This window comes from Charadrius vociferus, unplaced genomic scaffold (genome assembly GCF_000708025.1).
Source record: "Charadrius vociferus isolate BGI_N301 unplaced genomic scaffold, ASM70802v2 scaffold704, whole genome shotgun sequence".
In the NCBI taxonomy this organism is placed as follows: domain Eukaryota; kingdom Metazoa; phylum Chordata; class Aves; order Charadriiformes; family Charadriidae; genus Charadrius; species Charadrius vociferus.
This window is the reverse complement of record NW_009648036.1, coordinates 967,278-982,377: the sequence shown is the minus strand read 5'-3', so window position 1 is coordinate 982,377 and position 15,100 is coordinate 967,278. Positions and strand designations below refer to the sequence as shown.

General features: G+C 38.9%; 1 protein-coding gene across 2 annotated transcripts in view; it reads left to right on the top strand.

Annotated features, from left to right (window-relative positions):
* The first annotated feature begins 210 nt into the window (after positions 1-210).
* The window catches only part of ATXN7L1 (ataxin 7-like 1), a 116,178-nt gene continuing 101,288 nt past the window's right edge, over positions 211-15,100 (top strand). For both annotated transcript variants that reach the window (XM_009883543.1, XM_009883544.1), the window contains exon 1: positions 211-273. In XM_009883543.1, the coding sequence (XP_009881845.1) occupies positions 255-273 (19 nt within the window). In that variant the 5' untranslated portion in view covers positions 211-254. The remainder of the gene's footprint in view (positions 274-15,100) is intronic.

Genomic DNA, 15,100 nt, shown 5'->3' with positions numbered 1-15,100 from the left:
CGGAGGATGCTGCGGGGAGGGCCGGAGGGTGCTGCCGCGGGGGGCCCGGCGGTTCCGCTCCCTGGCAGATGCTCCGACCATTGTGCTTTTGCTGTTGCAAATAGAAACACTGCTCACCTCCTCACCTCTCCTCCTCCCCCCGCCAAACAATAAATGCACGCCCCTGGGCCCTCGGCGCTTCCTGACTCTGCTTCTCTTCTGCAGGTGTAGATCTAGAAGAGACTGGAAAGGAGGGTGGAAAAAGCAGGGAGGTTATGAGGCTTAATAAAGAAGGTAAGTGGATAGTGCTGGCACACCTCTCTACCTGTCTGTCTCTTGGTGGCTGTGGATGACTGTGGTTTGGCCTTGACAGGGTAGTCTATTAGCATGTGGATCTCTCTGCTGTGAAGAATGTTCCAAGGTTGGATACACGCAGATGACTGTCACTGTGTCAACTTCTTTTGAAGTATAACAGGTGTATGCGTGCGACTGACAGACGTGGTAAAAGATAAGGCAATTTTAAGTCAAAGGACAACTACACGTCAGTGGCCATATTGGATTTTTTTCAAGGACCCCATCCCTTCTTGGTGCAACATTTCACTTGCTTCTGCATGAAGATGAGCACATAAATCCGTGCGTCAACTTCAAATGTTATATTATCATAGGCGACTGTAGTGAAAAATATTTTCACTCACGGAGAGAAATGATCTGTTACGATCTTTGAGTTCATTCACTTTAGCTCAAGTATCATTTTATTATTTCATTCTCACTGCTGAGCATGGCCTACAGTCAACTGAGTCGCCAGCATCTAATATTATCTTACATTAGGCTGAGCCATGCAGATTATACAAAACCAACTATAATAGGTCATTTGGGCCGTAAGGTTTTCTGGTACCGTAAGTACGACCAGGCAAATTCCAGGCGAATGGTATTTGCTAATATGCCATGCCTGACACAGTTCTGTCAGTTGCGAGAGGAGAAAGTTTAGTGGTGAATGTAGGCAAATCAAATTGACACATTCCGTTTGTGATGTGCGTCGTTAACATCATGCCGGGGTAACACCTAATGCAACTAGTGAAAGGGTTTGGGGCATATTGTCACATAGCTTTCTGTTTGTTTTTGTTCTGTTAAGAAGGCAATATGCATATACAACCTTTCTGTCACGAGAAGTATTTCTGGTGAAGTAAGTTCGTAACAAACAATCCCATCACAGTGAAACTTTGGTGTGACTTACTGATGCTGAGAGAAATCCCGCTATTACCTGTAATGTCGTAATATATATTCTGAAATGATGTTAAGTTTCTCGTTATATTATAGTTGTCATTACACGTGCATTTAATTTTAGCATCTTGGCAGCTTAAAGGAATCTTACGTTTTCTAAACAAGCTCTTGAAAAAAGAATGAATTAATCACTAACATAGATTTCTGTGATAAACTATAAAATTGTATGGAGTGCACATTAAATAAAAATATTTAAAATACCATAAAACCTCCCTTTTTAAAGACCTTTATAGAGATGCCAAGCTTGATTGTGTTCCTGTCTTGATTCTTACATGCCTGAACCTCTATTTTGCCAGCCCAAAAATAAGTTAGCAGCAGAACAGGCATTTTCATGTAGTATATTTATAGGTAAAAGGTTCAAGGCTCAAACAGTTTGTATGTCTATCAGTAACATTTGATTCAAAAGTAATCGAACCAAAACCTTGCTACTGGAGCTTGCTCTTCATAAGGAGCTTAATTCGTTGAGATTAAATGTTTTGCGCCTAGCAGTCTTTGAACACAAATTCTTATTATAAACTTACTTGAGACATAAGGATTGAACCCATCCATACTCCTTAGTTCATACCTAATATGCAAATTGTTTCCTAGAATGATTCTGTTTAGATTATCAGATCTAGTCTCTCATTGTTTTGGGTTTGTTTTTTTTTTTTTGGGGGGGGAGGAATAGAGACTGTCAAAACCACTCTATTTAAACTCACTATCCAGAAAAAAAATTTCCAAAGTGTAATGTCATTGCTGACGTTACAATAATGACAGGTGTGAAACACTTACTGGCTTTTATAGTACTTACGTTGTAATACAGTTTAAAAAACCAAAACTGACTGTTATATTTAGCAAATAAAAAGCTTCTGGAATTTTATTGCTTCCAAGTAGTAACTTGCTTTGGATCACTTAGAAGGAACTTTCACGAAGCTTGAATAAATTAGCGTGTGTTGAAATGTTTCTACTGTATTCACTTAAGCCCTCTGTTAATACAGGTGTTTTTACCACACCCATCTGTGTGTCTGAACACCCACTGTAAATCTTCCTTGAATCTCACTATCCTTATTAATAAAGGTGGGGAAAAATTTGAAGAGTTAGATTGGTCTGCAGAAAACATTGCTCATGTATTTGCAGAAACACTTGTGTGCTTATTCTGGTCTTGTATACAATCTGTCGTGTGACATGCTGACTTTTTTTGTTTGCTTTGTCCATAGACAAGGGTTATGGTTGTGGTAGGTCTTAATACCAAAACCAACCCGTTTTTCTTTGCAATCTTACCTATTTGAGTAGGCCGCCTTATAGCATTTGTGGTGCCAGGAGATTGTAAGCCGTGTCTTAAAGAAAAATCTGACTTTATGTGCGTATGGTAACTGGGTTGTAACAGACAGACAGGACTCTGCCCTGGTGAGGCCGCATCTGGAGTATTGTGTCCAGTTCTGGGCTCCCCAGTTCAAGAAAGACAGGGAACTGCTGGAGAGGGTCCAGCAAAGGGCTACAAAGATGATTAGAGGATTAGAACATCTCTCTTATGAGGAAACGCTGAGGGACTTGGGTCTTTTTAGTCTAAAGAAAAGAAGACTGAGGGGGGATCTTATTAATGCTTATAAGCACTTAAAGGGAGGGTGCCAGGGGGATGGGAACAATCTTTTTTCAGTGGTGCCCAGTAATAGGACAAGAGGTAACGGGCACAAACTTGAACATAGGAAGTTCCATCTTAACATGAGGAGGAACTTCTTTACTTTGAGGGTAGTGGAGCACTGGAACAGGGTGCCCAGAGAGGCTGTGGAGTCTCCCACTCTGGAGACATTCAAAACCTGCCTGGATGCCGTCCTGTGCAACCTGCTGTAGGTGACCCTGCTCGGGCTGGAGGGTTGGACTAGATGACCTCCAGAGGTCTCTTCCAACCCTGACCATTCTGTGATTCTGTGTGATTCTGTGACTTTTAAGTATCAAAAAAACTGTTTGATAAAGGCAGTGTAAAATCTGATCTTGCCATGTTTACTTCTTGTAGTATTTGTCTGTGTTTTGTCAACTTTAGTTGATACAACCAGATTTACATGGCCTTTCACTTGTAAGCAGTTAAGCAAGGAGCCTTTTTAGACTAGTGAAACTGTGTGTGGAGAGCATGGTGGGGGAAGAGGTGGGAAGACAGTGGTCTCCTCCATACCAGGCTAACAAGTTTCACTTTTTGGTTTTGTAGGGGAAAAAAAAAAGATGTCAGATGTCAAAAACTGCTTCCAGCTAGCTTCATCCCTGCATCGCTGCCTCTCTTGTGCTTGTGTACTATATGTGTTTAGAGTGATGGGCTGCTCTTCTTCCTCCTGTTGACCCAGATGGGGACCTGGGAGGTTCCCCGGTGACAGTGCGGAGAAACACTGCAAATCTCCACCTGCTGAAGTGGTTGATACTTCCTAGTACATCCCTGGGCAAAGGGGTCGCAGTCTGGCTGTGCTGTTCATTTCTGTAATGTGAGAGATGCACCAAGGCCACGTGCCCCTTATGCCCCATCTTTAGGGCAGAAGTAAAGACATAGAAATATCGATCACTGTTTTCCTTTATTCTACAGTGTGTATGTAGGCAGCACAGAGGGAGAGAAATTTCCTGAACGTTTGTTTGGTTTTGTAGATGGAATTGCTTTTTGCATGCTAATACTTAGTCTATGTTTTCCTCTGGCAAACGCAGTGTGTCCATGGTTGACTTTTACTGGCATGTAGATTTGGGGAGAGGGGATTACAAAGTTGGAAGTGTTCACAGAAAATGAAAAATTTCATGCATAAATGTTTGTACCAGAAAAAAACCCCAACTTATCTGCTTATCTAATCAGGAAGCAGAAACAGTATTGTGTAACTTATCTGACAAATCACTACCAACCAACCGGCTTAGCTAAAAGAGGGGTTATCAGAAGTGGAGCAGCATTTAGAATTGATACTGAATTTGAGAAAGTTGGATGGCGCATTTGAAAAACTGAAGATTTTCTTGTACATAGTATACATAGTAAAAGGAGTCTATATTTATTTGTCAATTTGTGTCCTGTAAGAAGTCACAGTAGCTGTATGCCTGAGATAGATACAGTGATCTTTTAGTATCAGTCTAAACCTGTAACATATTTTAGATTAATTTTGGAGGCATATGTTTTACTTCATATGACATTTAAGAAAATAGTAGAAGAATGTGAATTTTGTTGTCTTACTTACAGAACTTTTATTAATAATACATTTAGCAAATGTGCAAGCATTAAGTGCTGGGAGTATATTTAGGTGGGCACAGGCTGTAAAGGTGCAAAAGATATCCTGTGTATCTTCACTAACTACAGTAGGGTTAAATATGACCTATGGGATTTAGATCTATATCTGGGTACTTGGTGTCATAGTCAACTTCAGTTTCTCAGTTCAGTGGGTTTGTATTATTGAGGTTTCAATCTGATGATGTGTGTGTTTTGTCTTAGATAGTCTTTTCACTAACCCTACTGACTCATTGTTTAGCATTAGGGATGTTACATAAATAATTCTATTCTGTTTTTCTGATGTTGTGCTAAATTTGAGATTCTCTATCCTTATCATGCAGCCCCAAATTTCACCTTTTTACTAGACGATTACACATGCAAACTGGAGTTTTAAATCTATTGGATAGTTGTTTACAATGTATTTTACCTATTTTGACTTCCCACATAAATATCTGATGGAAGGCTTTTTGGTAAATCTTTCGGCAACACCAGAACAAAATTAAATGGATACTGATTAGTTTTGCTTTCAGTGTTGTTTTTTTTTTTTTATTCTTCAGAAAAATATCTTGATGATTTTATCGTTCTTTGTGGAAAAATAAGGAGTTAAGGATGTCGGGAGATGATAATGAACACTTCTGTAGGAAAAAAGCACGTAGCATACAACATTCTATTTTATGAAATACAAGAGGATGAGAACTAAAATTATTTATAAGAAGATTGTGAAAGAAGAGGAGACGACAAAACCAGCTGGTTAATGTAAGCATAGGGATTGGAGTAGATTTTTTTTTAGTTATTTATTTTTTTTGTTTACTAGTGGTTTGCTGATGGTGCTGTTTGTCTCCTTTAAAAGCATATCAAACAAAAACTCAAGAATAAGACATTCCTGGTTTTCTTAGCTGCTTGCATCTTTCACCTTTTTGTGGTGGTGGAGAATGTTGGAAAGGGCTAAGAGGGAATGAAAGTTATAACAAAGTTTTAAACACATACCCCAAAAGAAAGAGGTGAGGTTATTGAATTTAGACCACCTTAGTTGGTAATCTGGGGTTGGTGTTGCTTTGGTTTTGGTTTTGCAGTGGGCAAAAGAGAGGGGTGAAAGTTGTATAATTTTATTTCCCTTCCCTGTGAGCTAATAAACGTCTTCCAGAGATACTGGTTCTTAAACAGATGTAATATTCAGGTGGAGCTTGATAAGTGAGAGAACTGCGAATTGGCAGTGGCTGTTGTCAAGAGAAACTTTTTCTTGTCATTCTTATCTTTATGCTGTGAATAAGAATAGTGAGCAAAGGTCCCCATGGGGGTTTTCCTTATTTTTCCTTAGGATGAAAAATGACAGTGGGATTGAATTCTGGTCTGCATTCTGGTGTTTAAATACCTGATCAGTTTAGTATATACCTGACTCTTATTTTTTTTTTTTTTTTTTCCCCCCATGGACAGCTTCTGCAGGGGGGTGGTGTGGCTCCTGGTTGTGGCTGTCACCTCATTTAATGTGTCTCAAGGAATGGTGACAGAGGAAGAATGAAACATTATGTGTGATAGTGCCCAGAAATTTAGTCAGAATTGTAGTTTATCCTCATAGTTACATAGTTATTTTCTGAAAGCTGTCCTTTAGTTTCATCAACCCACACACTGGATAAAAAGAGTGGAGTAATGGTAAGGCTCTCTGATCAGACATTCTGTGTTCTGAATCAGGATTTTGATGTTTTTGAATATGTATCTAAAACTGTTGTTCTATAAATGACTTTTAAAATTCTGGTTTTGTTAGGCAGCACATATCTTGATGGAGTTCAGGTGATATTTCTCCCAGTATTAGTGCGACAGTTATTCTGAAGAGGTTAATTCTCCTGTAGTTTAAGGTACCTCTTTTGAACGCTGGCGGGGAAACCATGTGTGGTTTTCTGTGAGCAGACAGCACCATCGCTAAAGATCTGTCTCTGACATTCCTTCTACTTGCAATTTATAACAGGACTTGTGAAAGAGGGAAATGATGTGTTTACTAGAGCATACCCCAAGCCCTGTTGTCACCACGAAAAGTGAAATGACTCCTTGTGTCTAATTTTGATTGAGGTATAAAAACGCGTGTGTGTTCTTGTTGATCTGCCTCAGTCTGTGGTTAATAGTTTATAGATTAAATATAGGTTTTCATGCATAAAAAAAGACTACACAAGAGCTGAACCATTTCTGCTGCGAAATGGATTAATTTCCTTGAAGTGGGCCTTTTGTTCCTGGTTATTTGAAAATGAGGACATTATCAGGTTCTGTTTTACCTTTGGGGCAAAAAGTGTTAGCCATTTAACCAAAGCTGAGGTGTATGAGATGGAAGCAGTGGAAAATCCTGTAGAAAACATGTTTCAAATCACATTTTGTTTAAGTTGTGAGTCGCAGGAGTCCTGTAGGCAGACAGTGTAAGTTTCTGGTAGTCCCAGTGAAAGTTTAGATTTATAACACTGCGTGCATTATTAAGAAAGATCACCTTCCCTAAAAATAGTATATAGATATAAGTATTTCTTAAAGAGTCCACTGCACCATAAGGTTGTATGAGCGCCATGACAACTTGTTATTAAGAGTAATTTTGGAAAAACTAGCAAGAAAGATTTTCAGTTTATATGGCCTTGGATTAAGTTACTGGCTCTCTCTGTCTTCCAAGTTCAACTTGGTGCCGAAGTTCTTCACCTTGACCTTGAAAAAGCTGATTCAGGAGTTAATGGTGCAGGATGCCAGGTGAAGCTGGTGTCTTCAGGTAATTTATATGCCAAAAACCTTTGGTGAGTGCTGTCATGATGCAGTAAGGTTTTTTGACAGAGGTCTCTCAGCAAGCCTATAGCAAGAAGTCTTTGATGGTTCTTTTGCTGGATGAGAAAGATAGTATGTGGGTAAAATGATTTAATTTTTTATCATAGTGCTGTGCAGCTGTCCAAGCTGACTCAGATTGGAGATGGAATCCAGTACAGTTACTTAAGATCGATGTGGGGCAGAGGAAAACCAACTATTGCATGCATCATTTCTTTTTCTTTTTTTGTGTCCCTTTCTATGGTTGAATGTTGATGATTTTAAGGGAGTGGTGTTGTCATAACTTGTTGTATGGCTTATTGAAAGTTATGCTTGAAAGCCACCGATGTTGCTGGAGAAGGAGGCTTTCAGATTGCTCTTGGTCTTGTATTCAGTAGAAACAGAGATGTCGTCCTTACTTCTGAAATGTTGTGTTTATTATTCAGCAATTTCCTTTCATAATTTACTAAGTTATATTAATAATGTATCCCTTAAGCCCAACACAACTTCCTATTATCTGTATTCTTGACAGCAATTAGAATTTAAAATTATTTGGTCTTGCTGCTTTTTGGTTTCTGTGTGCATGCATTTATAAAATGTGTGGTGTTTGGCCAAAAAAAAAGTGGACTTTTCCTAGATCAGAAAGAGCATCAGCTAGAAGTAGCAAAGAACTTGAAGACGAAAGTTCTAGGTTCTGCACAACCACTAGTACCAATGTACGTCTAGTGCAGTTTCACTTAATCCCTGGGCCCCTCCTGAATCATCTGTAAAACGGAAGCAGTTGTATTGTGACAGAGCTGTGCACAGTACACAAGGGGTTTAGGCTTGCTTCCCTTTCCGTTCCCGTGGAGCAGGTGTTCAGCAGAAGGGACAGAATGGTGACTGATGAAGTAACATCAAGACCTAAGAATGACTGGCAAAGGGCAAGAGTTCATGGGGTTTGATTCTGTGTAGTGATCTTAGCTGTGGTCTTTTCTTTGTTTGTTTTGTTTGTAATTTTTTTCTAATATACAGTGTTTGATGCTTTCTGTCTAGTCGTTCTTTCTCTTCCTTTTCCTACTGCATGGGGCTAGACGTAGGGGGCGGGCAGAGACTAGGAATTTGAACTTATATTTGAATGCTGTTAATGTCATATAAGTAATAGTTGTTGGCAAGTTTGTTGGATCAAAAGTGTCTTCTCTAGCAAGACAAAACAGGACCTCTCCAGTGAGAGAATAAGGTGACTTCAGCTTGTTGTTGTTCTGAGCTGAAATGGTCAGAATGGAAGCAGAGATTTACAGAACTGTAAATCATCATGTCTGTTCATCTCTGAATCTCTGATAGGTATTCTATCCTCAAGTGGCCTTTAGGCTGGCCTCTTGTGATTGTCCAGGTTAGATAGATTATCAGGTGGTAATTAGCATATCCAGTTATTTTTTTTAAGCTGCTTTTATCTGTGTCATTGAGACAGGATGCTACTGATGATTTAAATCTGAAAAGTTTGTTGGACCCACACCACCACAACAACCACTGACAGAGCCAAACCCTTGTTTGTTTGGGGTTGATAATGGAGACAGTCAGAGGACAATGGTTTGGATGAACATAAGTAATTCATCTGTTACTGCCAGGATTAGGGAGGCATTATTGTTATTTGCGTGATCCTAATGCCTAGCAGCCCCATCAGTGACTAGGCACTACTGTGCAGGGTACCAGCTCAGGGAGGAAGGGTGCGTGTCTGTGTGTTGTGAAATCATTGTGCTGCATAAAACTGATCTTTTAATGTGACAAAGCAGGAATTTTAATATTGACAAACAAAAGCACTTAGTTGCTCAACATGATAGGTGGTAGACTTTAGCTTAAGCTAAAGTGGCTTTCTTAGAACTGTGGCAAGGAAGGCTTTAAGGTGGTGTTCAGAGGGCAGTGAAGTAGTTTTGCAAAAGCTTGAAAGTGTCCTTACTCAAGTGTGGAAGTTGACCTGAATGAAAAAGACTGGTTGTTGAAAGCTTAGTAAATTGTTACTGACATCATGAGCCAACTAGAAATGTGAGCAAATGGTGTGACAGCAAGTAGGATGTGGACAGTATAGTGTAGGTAAGACAGAGGAGCCTGGAAAGCAAAGATGAGTTGTTCCCGGTGTTGAAAGTTGAAGTGGAGGATGTAGAGACAATAATGTACATCAGTATAACAATATAGAAGAAATAACTTTTGGAACAGTGTGAACAAGCAGGATAATGTTTGTCAAGACAAAAAAGAAGAAAATTTTAGTAACTAATGTGAGATGAAGGCCCAGACAAACCTTTAGCTCTGAAGACATTTGGAGAAGATTTTGTCCTAAGGGTGCAGGACAGGAAGAGTCATTTAGATATAGACGTAGCCTGAATGATCAAGAGAGAAGTCATTGTCAAAGACAACATAGCATTTCATATCTGCATGATGAGCAAGGTGATAATGCTGTACATAGTGATCAAGAAAGGGGGTGGAGAAAAGAGGGTGGGAGAGGTGAGATCTAAGTTCTGTTCTAGCTGTATTGAGCTGAAACTGACAGCTACTTAGTCACAAGAGGTGTCAGAAAGGTAGACTGACATTTTTTGCTTAGAGATCTGTCTCCTCAGGAGTTGAGTTTGTGAATGAAATACCCAGACATAATGGAAGGGACAAAAGATGCAGCTCAGTGGAGAGCATCTGTAGTTTCACCTTGGTGGCCAGTCCAGCCCCAACAACACCACCCTACTAGAAGATAAAGGAGCAATAAGGAGCCTTCCAGAGACCTGTGAAGGGGTTGGTACAGGGAGGAGGGGAAGCAGGAGATAGTAGAGCCATGGAAGTCAGAAAAGGAGAATGAATGCTTCAAAAGGAGAAATGCATTTAATTTTTGTGAAAAACACACAAGAGTTATAGATGATGGAAATGATTAACTTATTTTGATGTTGTAATAGTAAGGGGTTTAGACGTTTTAGTGGAAATAGTTTCAGCTTAGTACAAGGGACAGGTGAAGGGAGTTCAGGCTAAAGTTAGAGACAAATTAAAAGTGTAATTTGTTATCAAACAGTTCATAATGAGATTAGAGGTGAAAGAAGGCTAGAAAGAGAAGTAGTGTAGTCAGAGTAGCAAGGGGTCAGAGGTAGATTTCCAAACATAGGAAAAACTGATTGGCTGTCCTGCTGTTCTGTCAGAGCAAGAGGAAAAAGGAGATGTGAGGTATGGGGTTATGTCAGTGAGGCAAGTGGAAAGAGTAGGACAGATGTGTTTAGTATCTATGGTACATGGAAGAAGAGAGAGCTGTAATGAAGAGAAAGGGAGTGGGAAGGGAGAACATGAAATGATTATTATGTTTTCTGGCTTTCTCTTGGAATAAATATTTGCATTCTATTGTAGAGAAAGAAATGGATACAAGAGAAAGGTTTGAGAAGTGAGTCAAAAGTAGGAGGAAAAAAGGCTGAAATTGCAGGTGTGGGTTCAGCTCAACTGGAGGAATGGCACAGCTTAGTAAGCAGCAGGAGAGAGAGAGAAAATGTGCAATAACCTCGTTTCCAGACTAGTTTCCTTTTCCACTGCAAATTCTAGGGCAGGCAAGAATAAAGCAAAGGAAACGGATTTTTAAGATGAGCATGGGTTCAGGATTGGTGGAGTTGAACCTAGTTGTGGTAAGGAGAAAAGCCATCAAGGGTGGAAAGAAAAAGGGCAAAATGTACTATGTCTGTGTGAAATAGGGTGGAGTCCTGAGTATCAGAAATAATGGGATGGGAATAATAAGCAGTGTTGAGAGAATAAATTGATGCCATTAAGTATATTCCAGGTCAGCCTTTGAGTCAGGTTCTTGGATAAAAAATTCTTTTGGAGATGACTAGAGAGAAGACTGCTGGCATTTTGGAGAAATCCAGAGAATATTGCCTTTTTCTACAAGGAGAGAGAAGAGTGTGTAGATCATGGCCGTGGCAGCACAATGCTTCTGTGCTTTGGTGACTGGTTATGCCTATCACATCGCGTGATGGACATGAAAGTAGTTTGCTGGTTTCTAGCTCGGTAGTTCTGTTCTTTGCAGTACATAAATAGATAATATGTCTACATGATCTATCACATACTGACACTGACTTGAGCTTCCTGCTTCCAGAGCCGAGACAAGGCCAAAGGATTACATTATCACGGACTGGGCGCCGGCTAATGTTGTGCTGCGCAGGGTGTATCATCAGAGCTTGGGTGCAGTGCTGCAGTGAACACGGTTGTATGGCTTTTGCTTGTCTTGCAGGACAAAGCGTGCTTATTGCTGTCTACATGCTACAGGCACTCATGCTTTATGATACAGCACTTATTTTTTCTCCCTAAGAAAGCGGGACTTAATGATTTTTGAGGTGTTATATGGAATGGCTGTCATTCGTGATGCAGGCTCCTCAGTGTTTAAGAAATTAATCTCAGGTTTTCACATCTCTTTAGTAGATCTAAACATCTGTGTAAGGAAGAGACTGGAAGAGGAGAATGCTGTGGGAAAGAGTTGTTTGCACACACACAGAGGATAGAGCTGATCCTTTGATTTGGAAGGTTTTACCCATTCCTTTGCCTGCCTTTCCCAAACAACTTTCTGCCTGTCCCTGTATGTTATCTATGTTCAGTCATCCTAACAGCCTATACAGATTGTCTTGCAGAGTTACTGAGGGAAAAAAGAAAAGAAAAAAGTCTTCAGATTTTCTCTTCAATGTCTCTCCGGGGTTTTTTATGCACTATCATAAAGTTTTGTTGTTCTAATCTATATTCATGCTTTTGCTTTGTTTTGGGGGTTTTAGAAGACTTGGAGAACCTTGGGCAAATATACTGATAAACAATGCATGGCAATGGAAACATATAAGGAGAAATGGCAGAAAAGAATGTTTAAGCTTGTCAAACTATGATGAGCTGTTTGTATAGCACTTTTAATAGAGTCTTTGTACATTCTATGCTCGGTGTAAGTTTTCTTCAGCTATTCTCATAATTTGCAACACACTGGGTGTGAATGTTATCAAGCCTTGTAAGTATTCAGATTCTGAAAGAGGTAATGCAACTTTACATATTTTTTGATTTCTTGTTCGTCAGAAAAAATTATTCTTGACTGGATCTCTGAAGGAGGGAATGCTACAATTTTTGTTTTGCATCATTTATTATCGTTTCCAGCTTTTCAAGATACCTGGCACTATTTTGACTGTTTGTTTCCCAAGTTTTTTCACAAATCAAGGCTATTATAAACCTTTATTGCTTTCGTGGAAGGTAAGAGTTTATCTTAAATGTGAATTTTTGTGCGTTGTTGGTTTTTGGTTTTTTTTTTTTTAAATTCCTTGTTATTAAGTATACATTTGGAAAAGTTCTGAAGAGATGTGTAACATGTTCAAATGATGTAACATGTATAAAAGTAGTAGCTTTAAAAAACAGTAAGATATGGTCTATATTTCAGAGAGCACTTCAGACAAAGCCATAAGCAGTGTATGTTGTGAAGACAAAAATTGGTCTATGAATGTTGAAAAATTTCATGCAGGCAGATATTTTAAGGAGGAATTTGAAAGAGGCAGGGAATAATTAGTTGATGTGGAGGAAGGAGGTAACAAAGCTGATAGTGTAGTGTACAGAAGAGATTTCTAGTGAAAGCAGTTTGTTTGTAAAAGTAAACTCTCCCAGTTTTATTAATACTGTCTCACTGTCTTGAAGCTGGAAAGCAAAACTAATTGTAATTGCCAAACTGCAAAAATAACATAAATATTGAAAGATAAATCTTAGTCTTCCTTAACTCTGTTCCCTAAACATGCCCTCTGTTCTGCAAATACTTAAACACTCCCTTACTTATTATGCTTCAACCTCATCTGTTCTCTTGAACGGTGCCCTAGTTTTGATACTAGGCAAAAAATGAGGAGAAACTAACACACTGTGTATGCAACAACATTTGTCATTCTTTCATACTCTTCTCTTCCTTCCTCTTCTTCTGTATTAATTCTTTTATGCCCATTTGTTTGTATATTACAGGATCAGAGGATAAATGACATGCAAAATTCTAAGCAGCTTTGACTCTTGTTATGGACTTTCAACCTTAGAGTGAGTTTGTTGTGTCCAAATTCCTCTAAAGTTTGTATTTATTTTGGGAGAACCCCTTGAATATGGACTTTTCATGGCAGATTTCTGATGTGCCATGTGCAAGTGTAGAGTGCTGTGAAAACAATACACAGAACAAGGGCTTATAAAAGCTTGTTCATTTTAATACTATGAGACTGTGAGAGAGAATTTCCCTGTGTTCAAAAACATATATTAAAGCTGCTCTGAGTAATAATCAGGACGGTGTGTCTATATCCAGAGAAAGGGTATGAAATGTGATTCATGTCTACAGCCCACCTATCAGTGTGAGGAGAGGCAGAGAGAGAGAGTGAATGGCAAGAAATCATGAGAATAAACAAGTTGACTACTGATAATGTTTATAGATCACCTTATAGAGACCCAAAGTGTTCTACCAGCTATTTGCAGAAATTTATCCATTTGTAACTGAAATGGGGCAGGGGTATCTTCGAATGCAGATATGGCTGCTGCTGAAAGCCTAATCCTACCTGCACTGGAATTAAATGAAAGAATGCTGAAAACCTTCTGTGTACTGATAGGGTGTAATCCAGTCCTCACTGAAATATGTTATTGCATAATGATTTGGAAAGGAAAGGAACAATACCTTATTTTTAGATTTCAGAGAGAATACAGGTGTGTAGCATATATTTATTTTTAAAACAAACAAACAAAACAGGCAAAATGGCCAAAGCACATTACCTTTCCCTGTGAGAGGTCATGGCAGGCTTTACTGACTAGTGCTCTGTTCACCAGATTTCAAAAGATGATGCTCCCATTGGGACCAAATTTTGCTCATTAAAACTAAGCAGTGATCAGACTGCCATCTTTTGAAATACGTTGTTGGGGTTAATCTTTCTACCAAAGAACGGTTACCCAAATTAAGCTTATTAGAATAGGCCAGTTCTTATTATATTGAAAAAACGCAGTACTTCACTATATTTTAGCAAGTCACCACAAATACTAGTATGGTGCTTTTCTATCTTTTTAAAATTACTTAAAAGTAGAATTTGATGTTACCACTCAAAAGTAGTTTGCTTGCTCCTTTCCTGTGCAAACATCTCTAGCATCATCTTTTCTTCTGCATCTGCTCTGCCAGTGAGGACCATGGATGCTTTACCAGATATGATAGGATGTGATCTTACAATCTCTTTTTTTGGTTTCTTTTTGGTGGTTTGTTTTTGTTTGTGGAAATGGTCATCCTAGATAATTCATGATTTTACTTGGGTTCTTTTTTCATCCAAGATAGGAAGGGAAACTAGCTGGTGATACAGTAATAATTGAAGATTATAACTGGCAATTAATTTTCACTACATGGGTAGATTTATAACATTAGCAAATCCTCCATGACTATCCTGCAGCTCTGCCTTTTGTCTGGTAGAACACTGCCTCTGGCCTGAAGCAATTTCTCGTTGTGCCTGCTGGATTTTGCTGAAAATAAAATCTACTGTGGCCACCCAGCACCTGAAGAGGTGAATATACTAGTGAGCATCAAAATGCCGTAGTGCAAAGTAGGCTGGGAGTGGTAAGTTCATTGAATGAAATAAAGCTACCTCTTTAAACTACTAAATTGGGTAACTATTACATGATTACAACATAATCTTTTTCTCTGCAGTTTTTCTCATGTAAAATACAGGTGCTGAATTCATACATTCCATCATACATAGAGCTTATGCAATTGAGGTTTATATATATATATATATATTTTATGTATAACAAACAGAAGTAAATTTGGTCGTGGTCCATTCGGAATTTGTTGTGTTAGGAAAAACTTATGTCTGTAATATAAGTAGGGAAGGAAGAATTACATTAGAGGGTTGATTAATG